The sequence below is a fragment of the Vespa mandarinia genome, chromosome 9 (genome assembly GCF_050613455.1).
Source record: "Vespa mandarinia isolate Hongniang chromosome 9, ASM5061345v1, whole genome shotgun sequence".
Lineage (NCBI taxonomy): Eukaryota > Metazoa > Arthropoda > Insecta > Hymenoptera > Vespidae > Vespa > Vespa mandarinia.
The window spans coordinates 8350001-8372527 of record NC_140818.1 but is presented as its reverse complement, the minus strand read 5'-3'; the positions used below and the strand labels follow the sequence as shown (position 1 = coordinate 8372527).

The window sequence follows — 22527 nt, the reverse complement described above, 5'->3', positions numbered from 1 at the left end:
AAAAGGGGATGTTTGAAAAGTTTTCACGGTGTGAATATGTTTACTAAATTTAGAAAGGTGAGAAGATAGTGATATATATGTATATATATATATGTATAATAAATCGATTGTAAAATAATTTTTAACCTCTAAAATGGCTATCATTGTTAAAAATAATTATTAGATATTGATTTATTATATCAAAATTTTACAAGTTATAATAGAAAAATGCAAACAATTTGTAAACCAGGTAAGATCTTAATGTATGATATGATTAATGAAAAAAAAAACAAAAAATTATTGTTCGATTAAAATTATTATTATTAAATAACATTATACTTATGTATAAGATCCTTGCTGTTGTCCACCAATACTCGTTCCATCATGTCCACCACCTTGTTTATCGACAACAAAAATCAAGGATCCTTGTTCAAAGTATTACGAACAAATTGGTGCGGAAATGATAGGTAATCAATTGATCATACGTATGGAAAAAGATAAATCGAAATCCAAAAAAAGATTAGATCAATGGGATCCACCGTGCGATTGCGACGTTATCGAAATACAAAGGCCGACAAGTAAATCAGGACCTAAAGTTTTGAATGCTAGCAATAATAATCGAGTTTTGTTTCGTGTACAATCGAAAAGTAATATAAATAAAGAAGACCCAACAAATAATTCTCAAGCTATTTCTTACGAGGTTTGTTATATATCATTGTTAGTATGTATATACATAGTAATTGGATTATATGTCAATAACCTAAAAAAAAAAAAAAAAAAATTGAGATATTAAATAATATTATCATTTTCATCATAAATGTAAATATATGTTTAAAAAATTATCACAAATTATTGAGATTTATTATAATTGTTATGTATACGTAAACTAATTGTCTGTAATAACCTGAGAAAATTAAGACACTAAATAATATTATCATTTTTAATGATCCTATCGTACAAGTTTTCTTTTTTATATGTATAAAAATTGAATACGTATAAAAAAATTATTGATAATTATTGAAACAATTAATGATGAAATTAAATCGCATTTACCGTATATTTCATAATATTCATACAGATTGGTTCGTGCAAAGGCGATAAAAATATTAACGACGAATGTCGAACTTTCACATTTTATCCTTCATACGGTACTCCTGGATCGCAGGAAGTACATACCGATCAAATTACAGATGGCAATGAAAATGTTTGTTTGTTGAAAATCAAAAAGAAACCGGATAAGATGGAGAAATTTAAAAGAAATATCGAATTGGAACTTAGAACACCAAGACCACCTACGCCACCCATCCCTTCTATCATAAAAGCAAAACTATCATCAAAGGGTAAAGCAAAGAAGAAGAAAAAGAAAAGCAAGAAAAAGAAAAGTAAAAAGTGAAACATTTTCAAGATGAATACGCCACGATCTACGTCAATATTAGTTTTATATATTTACATATTTTTAATTGATTTAATTTTTAATTTGTATTATATCGATGAAAAAATTTATCCTATAATATAATCATATATCTTATCTCGATTCAAAATCTATATGAAATCAAATATGAATTTAATCTATCTACGAATTTCAATCTGAATTTCAATCTAAATTTTAATTTTAATTTTTTATCTGAATCAAATATGAAATATTTCTCTCTCTCTCTCTCTCTCTCTCTCTCTCTCTCTCTCTCTCCCCTTCCCTCTCTTTTTCTCTCTGTAAATATGATATATTAATTTCAAAAACTTAATGTAATAATATAATCTGATATTCAAAGAAAATCAATAAAAAATAATTTCTTAAAACTTTCACAAATTGTTTATTGAATCATTGATGGAACGATGAAACGTAGTAAAAAAAAAAAAAAAAAAAAAAAGAAGGAAGAATACAATTTTTGGTATGAATGAATTAATGGTGAACGAGTAACATAGTTCAAAAGTTATTTCACCAGGCACACCAATACCAATATGAGATAGGAACAGGCGTGAATATTCTTATAAAAGTACACGAGTCAGCACATTTTACATATATCATACATATTTTCGTTCATTCATGGTAAGAAAATTTCTATTATCCAGAACGAATCGTTTTGTTAGGGTGAAACATTTTTTTCCTTTACATTTACCGCTTTTACAGGTATTTCTTCACGAAGGTATTTCAACGTCCTAACTTATCAATAGTTCTTTGGTAAATAACGACTACGTTAAGATGACAATTTATAATGATTGATGATCGCAAGATCTCTTTCTCTTTCTCTCTCTCTCTCTCTCTCTCTCTCTCTCTTGAGGTTTCCGTATTATTGTACTTAAAATCAACATCGTAATTACCGTCTAACATTTTCCCACATTTATAGATATTATAAACCCTTACACGATTTTCAAATTAAAAACAATTTTGATTTTCTAAATACAAAAATACTTTTTCTTATTTCTTTTTAAATATCTAAAAAAGAAAGTAATTCTTTTGTCGATTAAGATAAATCCATATAAATTTTTTCATTCGAAAATAATTATAAATTTTGTACCTTTTATTCATTTGTTCATACATTTTTCAAATTTTCGTTGAACACGTGCTCTTTGTGATAAAAAAGAAAAAAGAAAGAAAAAAGAAAAAAGAAAGATGAAGAGGAAGAAAGAGAGAGAAAAAAAGAAGAAATATAAAAAAAGAATTTTATTCGGAAAAAGACTCGTCGTCTTCTTCAAGATTATTAGAAAATCGAATGAATGAAAGGAAGAAATAGTGGGAGGGAGGGAGATAGGGAGGTAGGGAGAGAGGCTGGATAAAAGAAGAAGAATAGCGTAGAGTGAATGCATAGAAGAGAGTTCATAAAGGTATAGTTTGGCACGGTGTGTGGTCGCTTAAAGAGGTCGACAATAATACATAATAGAATCTAATAAATTAGGAAGCTACGCGGAATAGTTACATTCTCGATTCACGAGAAATACTATGACAAGTATGATCGTAACTGTTGGTGCTTGAAAATCTTCACATCGGCTTTTCAATTTTGGAAGTTCAAAACCGCGAACAATGCGTTTGTGGTTGAAACTTGAATGGAACGACAAGTGACCGCAATATTCTAACACGCGGGACATGTTCTTGAAAAGTTTCTTCGAGTAAGAAGACGTCTTTGGACATTTTAAAAGAAGAATCGCCATAACTCAGCGACAAATCTTTAAATTCTCCATTTGGGATGGGGTTTCAGATTGAGGAAGAGAAGAGGCGGTGGGAGGGACGGGAATAGAATAGAAAGTTGAGGGAGAGAGAGAGAGAGAGAGAGAGAGAGAGAGAGAGAGAGAGAGAGAGGAAAATCATTCGAACGCAAAAATTATCTATCTATTTATCTGTCGTTTATATGTATAAGATATATTTTTCTAAAGATTTCTTCGTACGTTTTCGTCATTATCTCGTTTATGATCTATGAATATTATCGATCTGTGAAATTTTTCATTTCGAAAGAAAAGAAGAAAAGAAAAAAAAATTGATAAAATATATTCAACCTTGATTATCTTAATTTTTTGCAAATGTCATATTTAGAATGAATTTTACAAAAATATTTCTCGTAACACATATATATATATGTGTGTGTGTGTGTGTGTGTGTGTGTGTGTGTGTGTGTGTAAAGAAAGTATACTTTCTTCAGGTAGATTTGCCGCGCGTATCATGATGCGCCCTTCCATTGTCCTTTGTTATTTACAAATTCGTTTTGTTACCTACAAATCGAACCGTAAAGATTTGGAAGAGAAATAGACAATAAGAAATAGAACGTAGAAGAGGAAGTTAGCATGAGAATTTATACGGATATTTATAATAAATAATATATATTAAATAAAATTTAAATAGCGTGAATAATAAACGTAAATTGTCGTTTCTTTGTTCACAGAGAAACATATTTTCGTTTATCACCTCACATAATTAATAAGAGATATTATATATATATATATATATATATATATATATATATACGTATGATTTCTCAGAGATCAGAATTTTATCGTTTAAGGATTCAAATGATAATACAAAATTTACGTGGAAATCTGGTGGGGTGTTCTCATTAATAACGTTAATGACTTGGCAGGGTAACGAATGGAACAAATAAATCGATAGATAGATACACGCAGCAGGTGGTAACATTTTCCTAGAGGGTGGTCTTCCACATTTTGATTGTGCCAAAGGAAAACGGTGGCTATTGAAAACCGCAAGAGATGATGCTGCTCGGCCATTGGTTCGATCTAACGTCGACGAAATCATTCATAATATCATCATTATATAATCCGCAGACATATATATATATATATATATATATATATATATATATGTATATATAGAATATATACATAAGAAAATGTCGTTGATCGTAACCAACGGTTGCGGTTACCGTCGCTTTGTAACGTTGTCCTTCAGAATCTCTACGTAATTATAATACGTTGGTAAACCCTAAAGGACCCCAACCGAGAAGCTTTACTTGTCCTATCCAGGCACTTTGATCATCGAATTTATTCCCCTGTCAGCACAAATACCATTTATGGTGATACGAATATTTCCCTCTCTCTCTCTAACTCTCTCTCTCTCTTTCTCTCTCTCTCTCTCTCTCTCTCTCTTTCTATCTATCTGTCTATCTTTGAATACTTCCTAAACAAATTTATTACCTCCCGTCGTTCTCTTTCACGTTTTCTCTTTTTCATCACTTGCCAAATACCACCTTGTAGATTTCTACACATATACACACACATATGTTGATATACGTATGCATGTATATATATATATATATATATTAAAACTCAGCAATGACCTATAATGTGATATTCAAGAAATTTAACTTAACATATTTGTTAAATAAGAAAAATAATTTCAAGATTATATCGAATGAGTTCGAATCAATGAATCATATCAATGAGATATTTCAAACAATTGATTTTAAATGTCATATGTCAATGAAGGAAAAAGTGTAAGTGTAAAATTAAATAATAAATGGGCCATCGTGTACTCTTTCTTTTCTTTTTTTTTTTTTTGTTTGTTCTCCATTTTTCATTCTTATCTTTTTTCCTTCAAAATTTACAAATTGATATGTTAGACATTACACGCTGTTATCTACGTCTTTATCGTGAAGTTATTGATATTTCTATATATGTATATACACACGTACACATATATATATGTATAATTTTTATATTTGTATCTCTTATCTAACAAATGAATGTGCACGTTTTTGCCATACGTGACATCCGGGTAAATAATTATCTCCAAATTCGTGCGAACGTCGTATACGTTTTACATGTATACTTTTATATACAACTATACATAATCGATTAATGTTCTCTCCTAATTTTTCCCCCTTCTTTTGAAAAAAAAATAAATATAAATAACACAATTTATGATGTTGGAGCCGTTGATAGTATTGACAGTTTTAAATTGTTTATTTATGTTCAGCTCGACCGTGACCACGTGCGCATTATGGTAATAAATTAATAACATTATTACGTTCATCCCTAAAAAAAAAAAAAAAAAAAAAAAAAAAAAAAAAAAAAAAAAAGAGACAAAATATTTGACGAAAAAAAGAAAAAAAAAGAAGAAAAAGAGGAAAAAAAGAAAAAGAAATACTTATGGATAGAATAAAAATTCATATAATAGGTGGCAATATCGACGTCATCGTTGTTACGATGTCAGAAAGGTTCCATCATCTCGACGAACTTGTAGATCTCACATAAGAAAATCTAACAGCTGTACGAGTTGTCACGTTTCCAAGAAAATTGTCCAATCAAAGGTAGACGATAGAAATCACGTTTTTGGCAGCAGTAGATATTTTATGAATGCCGATGAACAATACAAGAAAAAAATTTTGGACGAAACCAAACCTGCAAGCAAGCTTAGATATTTGTCCGATTACAAAAAGCATAAAGACGAAAGGAGGATACATCCTTTTACGTAATTATATTAATAAAAATGTATTAATTGGTGATAATTGATATTATTATAACATCGTCGTTAATATGTGAATATGACCGATTTTTTTTCTTTTTCTTTTTCTTTTTTTTTTTTTCTTTTTTTTTAGCGAACCATCAACCAAGAACAAAGATTCGGCGATTAGAAAACAAATTTCTGAGATATCTGATACGACCAATGATACTAAATCGACCGTGATAATGGAATTCTCAACGGTACAAAAGATCGTTCAACTCGTTGACAACAATGGCGACATATCTATGGCAAAAGTAACAGTTATACCGGCGCGTGATATCATCGAGAAGAACAAAAAATTTGATTTAGATGTTGGAAATAAATTTGAGGATGACTTTAGGACAGTCGAAAAGATTTCACGTTCTACGGTACATTAGAAATAATATCTACGTATACATACATATATATATATATATATATATATATATATATTATAAAAATTGTATATCAAATTATATATATTATATACAGCGACGAATTTTTTGTTTTACATGTGACCTTTTTTACGATTACATGAAATTTGTTGTCAACAAGTAACACCGAGAAAAGAAAATGATAAAAAGGAATAAATAAATAAATAAATAAATAAATAAAAATAATAAAAAGAAGACTTTCCTTGTCTTTCGCTCAACATTTTTGACGGATTCAGAAATTCTTTTTCTTTCTTTCTTCTTTTTTTTTTTTTTCTTCCTCTTTTTCTCATAGATCTTTTCCCATTCGTATGCCGTAAGAATCAATCGTACGTAAGATGATCTTCCGTTAAAAAATTTTTAAATTTTGTACCGATATTCTTGACCTTTCTTTCTCTTTTGAAACGAGAAACATTCGCTGGAATCTTGTCGTAACGAGATCGTTTTGAACTTTGGATAACTGATACATATGTGAAAGATAAAAGAGTAATTACAAAGGTATGAGATTTTTTTCAAATTGTTCATTATCATTATTATATACGTACCAAGTCGATAATACAAAATACCAGATACAAGCGATGCAAGCAGTATTGCAAATGGTAATGAGATCTACCATATCGTTCAATTTAATTATTTCCTATGTATTCTCTTTATAATTCCTTTTAAACATTCCTCCTCCCACTCACCTCTCTCTCATTCTCTCTCTCTCTCTTTTTTTCTCTCTTTTTCCAATATCGTAACATTAATAATCTTCTTTCGTCGATGATACAACAACACACCTTTCACACATATTTTAGATTCCGATCGTAGAAACGAATCCGTTATGAACGATAAAATTTCTCGCGTTAATCGCAAGAGGGCTAGAAAGAAGAGAGAGAGAGAGAGAGAGAGAAAGAGAAAAAAAGGAAGAAAAAGAAAAAAAAAGACACTCTCGTAAATCAAAAAGATTCCAAAATGGAAACGAAATTCTTTGTAACTTAGCAAACGTAGACGCAACATCGGTTGCGTTAAACAAACAATCGGTTTTGTTTTTCAAATAATAACGATTCTCTCTCGAGATGCTGGAGATCTTTGCACTTTGTAGTTGTGCCTGTCTCGCTTGTCTCTGGTGTGCCATCGCTATTGAACTGTAAGCTTAACCTTGTTAATCAATGTTTAAATCTAATTAAACATGTATACGTTGGTAGATAAAATAAAGTAATATTTATTTATTTAATTACGTACGATATATATACGATAATCTAATGAATCGAGAATGAAACGTTAATTAATAATAATTATCTAATGGATTTATTATTATAAATTTTTCCTTTCTCACCCATTGATTAGAACCAAAGATAAATACTCTCGTAAAAAATTTGATGAACTATTTGGTACGAATTGTACACAATGTAGCAAAGATCGTGGACCTATCAATACGATACAATGCAACAATAATCACGTTTTACGAAAGCCTTCTAACGTGGACGCATGTGTAATACAGTAAGGAATTATTTCAAATGATCATGAAATCATTCGTCCGATGATAGATGATATGTAATGTCTTTTATTATCAACAAAAGCTCCACCAAGTGTCGTAAAAATAAATCACAAGAAAAAAAAGAAGTAACGCATTGTATGGATGTCAAAAGAAAAATTAGAAAGAAATTAATCAATTCTCATCGTTTGGCATCGAATTCGTAAGTTTGTTTCTCTTTTTTTTTTCTTTTTTCGTTTTGAGGAGAAAAAAAAAAAAGAAAGGAAGAAAAAGAACAGAAAGAATTGCATTCACAAAATTGGACTCTTTAATGTGATTTTTTTTTTCCTTTTGCTTCCTCCTTCACAAAGAAAACCCGTGAAACCGAATTTCTTGAATTCCGTGTCATTTCCGTATTTACACACAAATAATAATGGATATGCAATAAATGGGTATGTAATATTAGAATAATACCGATGTGCGCGTTTCTTTTTTCCTTTTCTTATTTTTCTTTCTTTGAAAATAATCTTGTAATTATTATTCCAGGATGCCAATTCTACCATGCAAGGTTTGTTGTCGTGTAAAAAATCGGTGTGAGTGTGCGAAAACTAAGTAAGTTATTTTTACATTCGTAAAGAAAAGATATATATATATATATATATATATATATATATATATATATATATATATATATATGTACATCTCTGTATCTGCGCATGCATGTGTGCGTATGTGTGTGTCAATTATTTAATATATTACATATGGATATATTTTTTTTTTCTTTTAAAAATTTGAAGTCGTTTTTCTTTTCTATTTTTTTTTTCTTTTTTTTCTTTTTCCTTTTTTAGTGAAAATGTACCTACATTTGATGTGACCATCCATAATTGTTCCTGTCCAAATTTGAACTGTCAAGGACAACAACAACAACATTATAATGGATCACCCATACGATTATCTTACTATTCAATGACCTTTGATCCGTGTCAACAAATGCCAATATCTAATATAAATAATATACCTAATATAAATAATATACCATACATATCTAATATACCGAAAGTATTTAAAAATAACCTACCTAACGTACTTAACATACCTAACATATCTAATATACCTAATATACCTAATATGACTAACATATCTAATGTGCCTAATATTTGGAAGGATTACACGCAATATTACAAACAAATACCAGCTAATTTCAAGAGAAAACGATATTTTCCGAGGAAACTAAAGGGACGACGAAATTATTTGTAATAATAGATAATAATATATATTTTATGTAGTGTCATTGATATATCTCTTTGTGTCCTTTCATTTCTTTTTTCTTATTTTTTTCTTTTTTTTTTTTTTTTCAAGTCAACGAATGCAATGACGAAGTTTCCCTTGACCAGGATTCATGTAACTACATACATATATACGTACATACACACATACATACAAACATACGTACATATATTTCTTTTGATTTTAACAAACGTATAAATTAATAGCTGTAATTACATATGTTTGAAAGATAAAGATTATAGATCGCAACATCAAAATTTACCGAACGATTTAAGACATTAATTACGTATTACAATATAATCGTACAAATGTATGGTATAATATATATATGGTGGTACTACCAACTAGTATAACCCACGTAAATTAGTTAATTAATCACGTTGTCTAAGAATTAAAATTACCATTGGAATCTATTTGAAATTCTAAGCCAATAGAAAGATACGTATATAACTTATTGATTTAGGTAATACTCATTTAAAAAGGAGAAGGTTACTGTTAGATCACTTTCCCCCTATAACTTCAATGTCTACGTGCGTTTTCTTCAATTTTTTCAATTTACTTTATTCTCTTTCTCTCTCTCTCTCTCTCTCTCTTTCTTTTTAAAATAAGTTAAAAATTTAGTTTATTGCTAGAATAAAATGTCTATTGTGTGTCTTCTTAACTTTCTTCCTTTTACGTGGTCTCTCTCTCTCTCTCTCTCTCTCTCTCTCTCTCTCTCTCTCTCTCTCTCTCTCTCTCTCTCTCTCTCTCTCTCTCAAGAACAAGTTAAGAATTAGTTTATTGCTAAGAATAAAAATATCTACTTGGGGAAATCCAGTCACGAAATCGAAGGTGTTACGATGCCGTTGTGAAAACGTTCGAATACAGTCCGCGCCATACTTTTTCCAACGTTATACTGTTTCCATTGTACATTTATATATGTACGTACATCAGTATGTATGCACGAATGCACGTATGTATGTATATATGTACGTATGTATGTATGTATGTATGTATGTATGTATGTATGTATGTAGTAAAGACCACCCATGTATCAGCTGATGTCGTACTCGTAAATACGTGAGTCTCGTTTTTACCTCCTATCATGGATAGTGGAGAGGAGAAAAAAGAGGAGAAGGAGGATGAGGAGGAGGAGAAGGAGGAGGAAGAGGAGGAGGAGTGGGTGAGGGACTTTAAGTTTGTACGAGAGGAACCGTGTCCTCTTCGAAGTATATAGAAATGTTTCTCTCGTACATAACTCGTAGGTAGTTTGATGTGGTAAGCAAGTAACATACGGTCGAGACCACAGCGACATTCTACTCCGACTTATTATCTACGTGTTTCGTTATCTTCACAAGTAATCCGATTTAAGGAGATCGATTTAATTAGTTCCACATAACGATTTTGTCCTCTAATAATATTGGGAAAGAAAAAAGGAAAAAAAAAGAAAAAAAAAAAAAAAGAAAAAAAAAAAAGAAAAGAAACCAACAACAACAAGAACAAGTGAGTAATCGTTTTTTTTTTCTTCTTTTTTTTTATACGAGGCAATATTTTATATAATGGCACGTTCGAAAATATTTCTTCGATATTTTATATTATCTTATTTATATATCTATTTTATATATTGATATATTATAATTTGAAAATAATATACGTATATATATATATATATATATATATATTATTTTTAATTTAACGAAAATTTAGTTTTCCAATAGATATAAATAATTTTTTGTATGTCATTTAAATGCGATTAAAATAAATTTGGTAATTATTAACTCAATCGTTTTTTATCATTTATTTATTTTATATATATTTATTGATTTGAAATGGAAATTCGATGATACTTTTATTCGATCCTTTCTATTCGTTCTTATCTTGTATATGTGCGTCTGTGTGTTTTTCTTCTTCTTTTTCTTTTCTTTTTCAATGAATTTTATACAATGTTAATAAAATATAATTATTATGGATTATTAGATCGGAGAATAAAAAATTTCGATGAATTTTTGATAATAAAATTTGTTAACAAACTCGCTATGTAATATCGAGTTCGATAAAACGCAAACGAAATTAATATTTAAACAGGCACGCGCGTGAAAGTTCGACTATTGAAATGTTGGACGAATTTTTTCGTATTGATTTAATTTGTATTACGGTCACGTTTATTCCAATACTATTTTTTTTTTCTCTCTTAAGTGAAAAGTACTTTCTTTGCCACGTGGAAAAACAATTGATAGTTTCTATATAACGAATCTTGCAATATAATAGTAATCGTTAATTTTCAATTAAAACAAACGAAACATTTATCGGAACATATTTGATTGGATACGATAAAGAAGCGCATAAGTATTGCATTGATGTAAAAATTAAAAAAAAAAAAAAAAAAAAAAAAAAAATAATCAATATATACGATACAAGTAAAATAACGTTCAAAGTAGATCAGATTTTCTCTCTCTCTCTCTCTCTCTCTCTTTTTTTTCTTTTTTTTTTTTTATGATAAATCTTAATCTTCTAAATTCGTAGTTGCCCTAAAAGAAAAAAAAAAGAAAAAAAAAAGAAAAGGAAAAAAGAAAGAAAGAAATAAGTTCATGAAATAAATTCATGAAAGAACAAATGAAATCATGACACTGATCGAATTCGGAACACGCCTTCGATACTTTTTCGTATTCGCGACACTTCTCCTCAAATACGAGGCTCATCATTCGATAAGTAATTTCACTTTTGCCGTTCGATATTTTTATGTAAATATACTTTGTAACGTAACGGATGAGGTAAGCAAACCATGTACGAGTCTCGCTAATCATTCTGCATAAAGTAAAAGAAAAAAAGAAAAAAAAAAAAAAAAGGGAAAAACATTCCCCCCCTCTCTCTCTCTCTTTCTCTCTTTCTTCCTTCTTTATACCCAAGTTGATTTATTTTTGTCAACATTCTTTATTAAGACCTTTTTTTAATGAAAAAAAGAAAAAAAAAAAAGAAAACAGGTACAAAGATCGAACAATGTAAATTCTTAAACAACAACACGTTTATCCATATTTTCTCTCTTCATAAAACGTAAATACGTAAAGATTCTATCAATGATAAATATTTGAGATTTGAAATTCTCTTTTTTATTTCTTTATTTTTTACGTCAACGAACGCGCGCACATTATTATTATTATTATTATTATTATTATTATTATTATTATTATTATTATTATTATTATTATTATTATTATTATTATTATTATTATTATTATTATTATTATTATTATTATTATTATTATTATTATTATTATTATTATTATTATTATTATTATTATGAAGAAACATACGATATCGTAAGTTTTAAGATTTAATAGCTTTCCTCTTCGTTTTCCCGACTTTTCAATTTTTATGATGATGATATCGCAATTTTACATTGTTTTAGAGAATGACATTATTACCACCAACCGTGGAACAACAAAGACGAATTAATGAGGAAATTCCTCCGGATCCAGAAATGAGGAAGAGAGATATCATTGCGATTCGAGAATGGCTTTCGAAACAATTGCATTTGCCAAATCATATGGGTAAATAATTGATTAAAAAATAATATCACATGTGCTTTTCTTTTTTTTCTATTTTTTTTTTCTTTTTTTTTTTTTTTTTTTCATATAAAAATCGTATATTAATTCGTTAGCGATGAAAGTTTATCAAGACGTTTCAGATATTAAAAAGAAACAAAGAGATATTGTTCGTCAATTTTAAAATTACATAAAAGAAAATAATCTGTGTGTTATATCATAACGAAATGTATTATAACGAAATAATTTTGATAAACAATTCAAAGCCGACTGGCATAATATTTTCAAATAAAATATATTACTTTGGTTAATTTTAATTTTACATATTCCAGACGATAACAGGTTAGAAAATTTTCTTTTTGGTTGCAAAAATAGCGTCGAACGTTGCAAACTCATTCTCGAAAGATATTTTAGCGTTCGCACAGCTCTGCCAGAATTATTTGCCACTCGCGATCCATTTTCACAAGAAATTCAAAATTGCTGCGATGCCATGTAAGTATTATATATTTCGAAACAATATTTTTCTCTTTTTTGAATAAATAAAAAAAATAATAATAATAATAGTAATAGTAATAATAAATGACCATAATGATTATCATGATACAAAACACATTCAAGTATAATTAGATATTATTTGTTATTAATTACCTTTACAAATTAATATTCTTACGAGATATATGTATAATTATTCAAGCTGTCATGATTTTAACAATAGATAAGATTACTTGTGTCAGGTAATTTTTATTTTCACGACAAATTACAGGATGACTCGTTCCAATGTATTAACTAATTTTAAATGTATATTAGATGTAAATTTTCTTTCGAAGTATATTAATCATGTTATTTCATTTTATATTCCTCCGACAGACAATATTTTGTATTACCATCTCTCACTGGCGAAGGATACAGAGTTACAATTTTAAGATTAAACGATACGGATATAGACAAATTTTCAATTCAAGCGATATCAAGAAGAATTTTAATGGTACAAGATATTCGTTTAATAGAAGAACCTTCTTTATCTAATATCATGATCATAGATCTCGAGGTATGTATATCAAGACTGATAAAAAAAGGAAGAAAATTACATGGACGAATAAAATTTTATCTTTGTCAATTAAATATGAAACAAAAGTTCCTAAATAATTTTATTAACCAATTATCAATTTTTAAAGACTTTTTAAGCTAATCTTTCTTTTTTCGAGTTTCTAAAATTTCGTAAAGTTTAACAAATCTAAAAAAAAAAAAAAAAAAAAAAAAAAAAAAAAAGAGAAAAAAGTGATTGATTTTAAATATCATTTAGGAACTACTTTTGGCCCACTCTTTTAAGAAATATATATATGTATATATAATTTAAAAAGAAGGAAAAAAAAATTATGTTTAACTACTTACGTATGGGTTAATCATTACTAAATATCTTAAAAGATGATCAAATACGGCAAGAGAATATCTAATAGATCTTTCTCATATGTAAATAAATTTCTTTGACTTAAATTTCGTATAATGATGTTGGTTAAAATAAAAGAGATAACGAATATGAAAATGTAGATAATTATAACTTTTAGGGATTTACAGCAGCACACCTTGCTAAATGCAGTCCAACGCAAACAATAGTGAGACGAGCAATGTTGGCAATACAAGATAGTATGCCTATGCGACTTTACAGAGTTCATTTTTTACACGCACCAAATTTAATCAGCAATATACTTAATTTGTTTTATCCACTTCTCAAAGAAAAATTAGTGGACAAGGTATAACTCTCTCTCTCTCTCTCTCTCTCTCTCTCTCTCTCTCTCTCTCTCTCTCTCTTTTTCTCTCTCTCTCTCTCTCTCTCTCTCTGTCTGTTTCTTACAAATTAAATTTTATTATTTTTAAATATTTCTTATATATATATATATATATATTTTTTTTTTCAATTGTTAAGATTATTGAGAATAAATAAAATTCGATGATCTTTAAGTATTTCTATCGTAATTGTTAAATTGTCAAATATCTAGAAAAGAAATTGAATTTAATAATTTCTTAAATATTTCATATCGTGATCTTTAAATCATTGCATTTATTAAAAACGAAAACAAATTTGATGACGTTCATGGTATTTATATCGTAATATCAAAATTGCTACTTTTTGAGAATGAAGTTGAATTTCAAAAAAAATAAAAAGAAAAATAAAAAAATAAAAAAGTTGTAATTGCAATTACAAAAATTGTGACAATCATTTAAATTAAGAAATGAAATGATACAATAATTTTTTATTACAGTTTCGCATACACACGGGAGGTGGAGAAGAATTATATTCATATATGGATAAAGAAATATTACCGAACGAATGGGGAGGCAAAGCTGGTACCTTCGCCGTACTAAATGGTTCTCTCTTTTTTATTTTTCTTTATTTTTTTTTTTTTCTTTTTTTTTTGGATCTTTTTTCCTTTTATATATCCTTACAATATATATATATATATACCTATCTATATTTATAATAATATTACTTGATGTGAATTTGTAATTAACGAATTTTAATTAGAAGGAATATAAACTTAAACGTTAATGTAAACGTCACGAGATGAGTAGAGAAATGTAAATTAGTGTTTGTAGTATAAACGAGATTTGCTCGATTGCAGATGCGTGGAGGAAGAAAATTGAGAGAAACAGAGATTGGTACTTGAAAGAGGAGAAACTCAGTCGTACGAACGAGAGCGTTCGTTTGCCAGGAACGAAACCTTCCGGTCTTTTCTTGGAACTCGATGGCGTTCAAGGTTCTTTTAGAAAACTAAATATTGATTAAAATATTCAATGATGAGACGAGAAGATACTCATGACAATAAAACATAATAATAATATATATATATATATATATATATATATATATATATATACATATATATATACATATACACAGATATGCATATATATATATATGTAGATATGTATGTATGTATATGTATGTATGTGTGCGTGTGCGTACTTGTATGTATGCGTGTGTGTAAAACAATAATAATATATATTATTATAAATTACGAGTAAATATTTTCAACCGTGATCTCGGTATTTATATAGAAAAATATTATATAAACGCTATGTACTTATATAAAATGTTTAAAAATTTTTTGTTTTTTTTTTTTTTTTTTTTTTTTTTTTTTTTTTTTTTTTTTTTTATTTAATTCTTGCGATCGTCGAACGTTATTACATAATTTTTTCCCTCATTAATTTTTTCGTTTTATCACCTAATCTTTTTATCATTCAACAAAATTTTTAACAAATTATTATTAATTCTTTTATCGACTTTTTATTATACCTTAATGTTATGCCGTATTTGCCCGAAGATAGCGCCACCAATACATATTTCCTAAGTTTAAAAACTCACTAATCTACATATTCACACAGTTTTCATTTTCATTCAAGTTAACACCAATTGAAGGGAATTGTAAGGATTTCATTCATTGTCATTCATTAAATTTCAAACTTCGATAATCGATTGTTTTGCTTTTAAGTCTTATATAAATCTTATTTCTATCGATTTCCAGAAGACAAAGATATAAATAACATACGTATTTATGTAATAAAAGAATTCCTTTTCATTTTCTAAATTTTTTTTTCTTTTTTTTTTTTTTTTTTTTTTTTGAAATTTTTCTCTCTTTTATTTTTATCTTTAAAACGAGCTATAAGTAATTGACAATGAGAAATGAATCGTATCGAACGATATCGTGTTTTTTTCCTTTTCTTTCTTCTTTCTTCTTTTTTTTTTTTTTTTCCTTTTTTTTTTTAACAAACGGAGATTAAATTATCTGCGAAATGTTTGAAGCTAAATTAATTCATTCAAACAAAATTTCTTAGCAGACGATAATAAAAAAAAAAAAGAAAAAATATATACATACATACATACAAACATACATACATACATACATGTATATATATATATATATATATATATATATATACATATATAATATACATTGTACATACTAATTTATTTTTACGATCAGTTAAACAACGATAACACCAAATTGTTGAGCTTTGCGTTATGACTTGTGACGACGTTTACGACTGTCCAGTGAACATCTTTTGTCCCCGCTTAACTAACTTAATAACCTAATGATGGCCGACTTCGTTCTATAGTACCATATAAGAATACTTCACTCATATATATATATATATATATACATACATATATATATATATATACATATATGTATATATACGTATATATATGTATGTATGTATGTATCGTTACAATTTTATAATTGTTTTACAACAACGTTAGCTGGTTATACAGGATGATGGTTACTGTTGAGTGTCACGATCAAGATTGACAATGATGATAGAGCTCAATGTGTATTTTAGTTCTTTCTCATCGTCTTCATCTTATCTACGCAACATTCGTTTATTTTGTAAATAACTTGGCATCTTGTATGGATATACGTGTAACTGTATACATATATATATATATATATATATATATATATATATATATATATATACATATAATATCAAAAGAAATCGTTGTTACGTACTAAATACGTATCTATATGTACGTAGATACGTACGTATCTATACGTACGTATCTAAATTCTCGTAAACAAACAAATTTTTAGAATATTTTTGTCCTATGTAATACGTATAATATACATTAACGTAGTTGATTAAAATTATTATAACAGAGAGATAATACGCACGTCAAGAAAAGTTAGATAAATTCTTGATATCTTTTAGGTAAGATCGTTTAAATGTTATTATATATATATATATATATATATATATATATATATATATATAGAAAATTTCGTTATGTACGCATGTATATATTATATATGTACGTTATATGATCTAGATATTTCTCTGTTTCATTTGAAAATACAATAGTACTTAGATTCCCATGGTTATTTTTCTCGACAGTCGATTTACGACAATCGTACAACTACCACCGACGACCCATCCAATCGTACACATTTATCTTTAATAGTTGGAGTCACGCGAGAGACCGATATTTGCACAATCATTTCTCTAGGATTCGGTTTTATCTAACAAAGCGTTATTGTTGTCGTGTTTTATTCCGTGGCATTAATTTCATGATAAATTTTCAAACACGTAAAAGATGTACACGCATACATACATACATATAAATATGTATATATATATATATATATATATATATATATAATTTTTTTAGAGAGATAAAGAGAGGGAGAAAAAGAGAGAGAGAGGGAGAGAGAGCGAAATGGTCTTGTTAGCGAAACTTTTATTACACAAAAGAACAAATAATTCTCTTTCGAGCAATTTAAATGATAGAATTATTGAAAATGAGAGAAGCAGGTATAATGGGAATTTTTTATGCAAGTAATATTTCACTAAGCTCGATCGGTCTTAACTAATACACGTAAAACATACATATATATATATATATATATATATATATATATATATATAAATATTCGCCTAAAGCACGCTAACATAATTATCAGAAATTTTTAAAACGATTCGACCAACAAAGTCCAAAGGTCTCTCTCTCTCTCTCTCTCTCTCTCTCTCTCTCTCGTGATATTAAATATTAAATGTCAATTGCATATATGACTTGTCAATGAGCGTTAACTATTAATCGATTGAAAAGGTATCATCTGAACGTTCCACATCTTAACAATCGTTTGTTCGTATAAAAAGACACGATCATTCTAGTTTAATATATTAACTCAATGATTAGACTTGAATGATTCAATGATGAACAATATAGCGTAACTAATATTAAAACTTTGTGATATTTATAAAAAAAAAAAAAAAAGAAAAAAAGAAAGAAAGAAAGAAATACATATATATATATACATATACATGAAAATATTAATAAAAGGAGGATAAAGAAAGAGAATGAAGTTTTCAAATATTCGAAGAAAATCAAGTTAAACGTTGTACCCAATAAAAGTAAATACACGTTGTATCCTACCAACTCTACCTACCAACCTACCAACCTACCAATCTATCTACCTACCTGCACATATATTGACTGTAAAAATACACGTATACACCACGTTCATAGGTATAGAAGAGAGAAAAAAGATGGAACTCGGACGGCAACGGTATTCGTGTCCCGATTGGTTATAGCTTTCATCCGTGTGTCAAGTTTATAATGGTGAAGAACGAGTCCGCATCTCGTTGAAAGTTCTTAGTATTGGTAGGGTGCAAATAGAGAGAAAGCGACCGAGCGATAGAAAGAGAGAGAGAGAGAGAGAGAGAGAAAGAGAGAGAGAGAGAGAGAGAGTCTGGTGCACCGTGTAGCGGTGGTGGCGGCACAGGGTGGATTGATTTTTCGCCGCCTGACGTCACAGCGAATTCAGCATGCGCGCCATGCTAGAAGACGGAGGGATGTTCGTCGTCGACGTCGACGTCGAACGACGTCGACGACAACGGCGACAACGACGACGACGAAAAGGTTCAAGCTATTCGACGTGAGAGAAAGAGATAGATAGATAGATAGATATATAGGGAGAGATAAGGATAAAGAGAGAGAGGGAGAAAGAGAGAGAGAGAGAGAGAGAGAGAGAGAGAAAGAGAGCTTTTCATCATATGTCTATATTCTAATTCGAGTAAAATATTTGATTATTTCGATATAACTTTCGAATTACGATCGGCGAAAAAGAAAAAGAAAAAGAAAAAGAAAAAGAAAAAGAAAAAGAGGAAAAGAATTAAAAACAATCGAAGCGACATTTGGAACAAATCAACGAGACATATTCGTTCGATTGTATGAAAAAAAATTTACCTCTGTTAAACAAAATCTTAATATAAAATGTGTACTTTGATATCTGGCTATCAGCCAATTTTCATTATCCATACGAGAGAAATAGACAAAGAGAGAGAGAAAAAAAGAGAGAGAGAGAAAGAGAGAGAGGGATATATACGGTGCGTCGCCTTCGAGAGATCGTCGTCAGCAGATCGAGGGTAAAAAGGGGAGAAGAAAGGAGGAGAAAAGGGAAGAAAGGAGAAGAAAAAAGAAGGGAAGAAGAAAGAAGAGAGGAGAGGAGAGGAGAGAAGGAGGAGAGATAGAAGAGGAGGGGCGTTTAGAGAGAAGACAGTTTCGTTGCGGTTCGTGGTAGTAGAGAGGAGAGTGTAGGGGTCAGATCGAGTTCATTCAGTGGCAGTTCAGTTAGCCGGGTACTCGCGGAGAGAAAGACAGAGAGAGAGAGAGAGAGAAGCCTATTGGCTCTCTCTCTCTCTCTCTCTCTCTCTGTCTCTCTCTTCTTCCCTCTCTTTTTCTCACTTAAAGTCATTCTCTCACTCTCACTCTCTTCTCACTTTGCAATTGCGGGGAGGGGATGGGGCGGGGTGAGAGGTACAGAAAACGGAGACACGTACACAAGTAATGTCGATTTGTCTATCCTTCTTTTTGCTTCGTCATTTTATTCTTCTCGATTTGTCTTTCTGTCTCTCTCTCTCTTTCTCTCTCTCTCTCTCTCTCTGTCTCTCTGTCATTTTCTTCATTTTTCACAAAATTTTGACGATATAAAACAAAAGAATGAATTAGCTTCACCGAGTAAAAATTCTTTTTCTAACCTCTTTCATCCCCTACCCTAATCTTATCAGTACATACGTGCACGTAGGCAGAAGCGCGCGCGCGCGTGCGTACGTTCTCTTTCTCTCTCTCTCTCTCTCTTTCTATTCGTCGAGTCTACACCGACAACACAACGCGACGTCGTCGTTTCGTTCTCTCTCCCAGAGTGCGACAGTGCATTCTCCGAACGACGACGCACACGTGCGTCGATATGACGCCGTCGGGACTCTCCTTCATCTTTTTCTTCATCGACAAGGAGCACCAGCAACAGCAGCACCAGCAATATCATCTTTGCTATCACTACCATTACAGCTACTCGCAACGATCATAGTGCAAGACTTCGATTGGCTATTGGTACTAAAGACGAAAGAAAGAAGCAAGGAAAAAAGGAAGGTGGCCTGCTGATAAGGTGGCTGAACGTAACTTGCCTTTTTAACGAGAATCGTGGCTTTTATCGTGTCCTTGACACGAGAAACGAACAGACGGATAGAGAGAGACAGAGAGAGAGAGAAAGAGAGAGAGAGAGAGAGAAAGAGAGAGAGACAATAGGAGAGACAAACGGTTTAAACGAATAGACCGATAAAACAATTCTTTCTACTCTTGTGTGTTTGCAATCGAGCTGTTCGGTATATATCCATTCGACGTTTTATTTTTATTATTATTATTATTATTATTATTATTGTTATTATTATATTCGCTAAAAGAAAAAAGGAAACACGTTGGAGCCTCTCTCTTTCTCTCTTTCTCTCTCTCTCTCTCTGTCTCTCTCTCTCTCTCTCTCTCTCTTTCTCTTTCACTCTCTGTGAGATAAGAAGAAGGAAGAAGAATATTGGAGAAACTAAGTTGGAAGTTTATATTTATTAACCGAGAAGATCTTTCTTCGAGAACGGGTAAGCCTTAGCGAATAAACTTTTACCAAGCATGATCGTTTGAAATTTAACGAGACATATACATACATATCCATACGTACATATATACATCCATGCATACATACGTACGTTACGTACATACATTATCGTTTTTATTATATTAATTTTATATTTCGCAAAAGCTCGCAATGTTACGAATCGATCGGAATGACGTTTGCGATGAATCGATCCCATTTTTAATTATACATATTTTCAAAACGATTTCCAGGCTGTTTAAAACTTTTGTTCTTCAGACCTTATGTGTGTAAGATAAAAGTCGAAAAAGAAAAAGGGTGAAAAGAAAAGAAAATAAAAGAAGAAAAAAAGAAAGAAAGAAAGAAAGAAAGAAAGAAAGAATGAGAAAGGTCCCGCGACAGGGCAAGTGCCGCATTAAAAGAGATTGATTGATAATACGATACAAGCACGCAAGCCAATTGAGCTCGGTGACCAACGTGATGTTTTCTTCCAATCGAAACTCTAAATCTCGTGTTGTTCTTTTCTTTTTTTTTCTTCTTCTTTATCTTAAATCACAAAGATTAAGACGCACGAGAGGAGATGAACGAGAGAGAACGTTGGGAAATTGGGGAGGGGATGGGAAAGAGGGAGTGAGAACGATGGAGATAACGAAGGAAAAAAAGAAAAATTTTGACGGGAGAAATATTGTGATATGATCATCATTTTTTATATTGGGGTAGGACGAATGAACGAACGTATTTTGTTTCGAGGTCGAACGGACGAACGTCGACCCGACACTCACGACGAGACTCCACGATCGTCGTCATTGCTTTTCTTCTCCCTTTGACCCCCTCTTTCCATCCCTTCTCTCCTCTCCCCCATTTACTTATATGTAAGTACGTCCGTCCGAGACATCATCCAATTTTATGTGTTATATGTACTTAGGGTGTATCGAAAGAACGAGAGAAAGAAAGAGAGGAAGAAAGAGAGAGAGAGAGAGAGAGAGAAAGAGTAATATTGAGTATTAGAAAAATTAACATTTTTTTCTTTTAGATTATTCATAAATAATAAGTGAATGAATGAATGACCGAGTGTAAATAGAGGAGAAAGAGAGAGAGAGAGAGAGAGAGAGAGAGAGTAATATCGAGATGAAATAATATTTAGAGGATTAGAAAATTCGAAACATTTTTTTCTTTTAGATTATTCATAAAGAGTGAACGGATGAGTGAGTGAGTAAATGTAAATATGAGAGAGAGAGAGAGAAAGAGTGCACATGTATGAACGAAACGTTTTGTGCATTGATGATACATTGCAACCCGCGTGACAACATTAATGACATAAACGTGTATATGTTTGTATGTGCGTATGTACGTAGAAAAGAATTGAAGTTAAATACGCGCGTGTAGTTTCAAGTACCAGTCACGTAGTACACAATAGTGTTAGCTCTAACTTCGTTTATCTGTCTCTCTCTCTCTCTCTCTCTCTCTCTCTCTTTCTTTCTTTCTGACGAAATTTATAATCAATGCACAA

At 30.0% G+C, this 22527-nt stretch overlaps 5 protein-coding genes across 12 annotated transcripts in view; all 5 read left to right on the top strand.

The window, feature by feature from the left end:
* Positions 1–207: 207 nt before the first annotated feature.
* Positions 208–11047, top strand: LOC118440082 (uncharacterized). Its single transcript, XM_085659441.1, has 5 exons — positions 208–229; positions 330–679; positions 1058–1361; positions 10488–10561; positions 11036–11047. The coding sequence occupies exons 1-5, from the start codon at positions 208–210 to the stop codon at positions 11045–11047; spliced, it is 762 nt and encodes a 253-aa protein (XP_085515567.1).
* On the top strand, positions 5346–6313 carry LOC118439849 (uncharacterized). Its single transcript, XM_035862052.2, has 3 exons — positions 5346–5425; positions 5600–5893; positions 6021–6313. Exons 1-3 carry the CDS (start codon positions 5346–5348, stop codon positions 6301–6303), a joined length of 657 nt encoding a protein of 218 aa, XP_035717945.2. The 3' UTR covers positions 6304–6313.
* Positions 7311–9361, top strand: LOC118440050 (uncharacterized). Its single transcript, XM_085659231.1, has 7 exons — positions 7311–7465; positions 7666–7818; positions 7899–8015; positions 8164–8244; positions 8339–8404; positions 8641–9045; positions 9286–9361. Exons 1-7 carry the CDS (start codon positions 7395–7397, stop codon positions 9359–9361), a joined length of 969 nt encoding a protein of 322 aa, XP_085515357.1. The 5' UTR covers positions 7311–7394.
* Positions 10255–15456, top strand: LOC118440049 (alpha-tocopherol transfer protein-like). Its single transcript, XM_035862525.2, has 7 exons — positions 10255–10561; positions 12465–12606; positions 12933–13092; positions 13468–13648; positions 14166–14351; positions 14862–14967; positions 15222–15456. The coding sequence occupies exons 2-7, from the start codon at positions 12468–12470 to the stop codon at positions 15383–15385; spliced, it is 936 nt and encodes a 311-aa protein (XP_035718418.1). The 5' UTR covers positions 10255–10561; positions 12465–12467; the 3' UTR covers positions 15386–15456.
* Positions 15457–20238: 4782 nt separating this feature from the next.
* The window catches only part of RhoBTB (Rho-related BTB domain containing), a 25606-nt gene continuing 23317 nt past the window's right edge, over positions 20239–22527 (top strand). For 4 of the 8 annotated variants that reach the window (XM_035862621.2, XM_035862618.2, XM_035862616.2 and 1 more), the window contains exon 1: positions 20241–21024. The gene's annotated coding sequence lies outside the window, so the exon portion shown is untranslated. Of the gene's footprint in view, positions 21025–22527 lie in introns of all 8 variants that reach the window. The other 4 variants (XM_035862620.2, XM_035862619.2, XM_035862623.2 and 1 more) reach the window with 3 other exon arrangements.

What these genes read in the sequence shown, in the direction of transcription:
- LOC118440049 (XM_035862525.2), top strand. Translation starts at nt 12,468, where the DNA reads ATGACATTATTACCACCAACCGTGGAACAACAAAGACGAATTAATGAG. An exon ending in TCATGATCATAGATCTCGAG is followed by an intron (nt 13,649 to 14,165) that starts GTATGTATATCA and finishes TATAACTTTTAG; the next exon opens with GGATTTACAGCAGCACACCT. An exon ending in AAGAAAAATTAGTGGACAAG is followed by an intron (nt 14,352 to 14,861) that starts GTATAACTCTCT and finishes TTTTTATTACAG; the next exon opens with TTTCGCATACACACGGGAGG.
- LOC118440050 (XM_085659231.1), top strand. Translation starts at nt 7,395, where the DNA reads ATGCTGGAGATCTTTGCACTTTGTAGTTGTGCCTGTCTCGCTTGTCTC. An exon ending in TGTGCCATCGCTATTGAACT is followed by an intron (nt 7,466 to 7,665) that starts GTAAGCTTAACC and finishes CCCATTGATTAG; the next exon opens with AACCAAAGATAAATACTCTC. An exon ending in GTGGACGCATGTGTAATACA is followed by an intron (nt 7,819 to 7,898) that starts GTAAGGAATTAT and finishes TATCAACAAAAG; the next exon opens with CTCCACCAAGTGTCGTAAAA.
- LOC118440082 (XM_085659441.1), top strand. Translation starts at nt 208, where the DNA reads ATGCAAACAATTTGTAAACCAG. An exon ending in GCAAACAATTTGTAAACCAG is followed by an intron (nt 230 to 329) that starts GTAAGATCTTAA and finishes CTTATGTATAAG; the next exon opens with ATCCTTGCTGTTGTCCACCA. An exon ending in GAAAAGCAAGAAAAAGAAAA is followed by an intron (nt 1,362 to 10,487) that starts GTAAAAAGTGAA and finishes ATATTGGGAAAG; the next exon opens with AAAAAAGGAAAAAAAAAGAA.
- LOC118439849 (XM_035862052.2), top strand. Translation starts at nt 5,346, where the DNA reads ATGTTGGAGCCGTTGATAGTATTGACAGTTTTAAATTGTTTATTTATG. An exon ending in GTGACCACGTGCGCATTATG is followed by an intron (nt 5,426 to 5,599) that starts GTAATAAATTAA and finishes TTCATATAATAG; the next exon opens with GTGGCAATATCGACGTCATC. An exon ending in AGGAGGATACATCCTTTTAC is followed by an intron (nt 5,894 to 6,020) that starts GTAATTATATTA and finishes CTTTTTTTTTAG; the next exon opens with CGAACCATCAACCAAGAACA.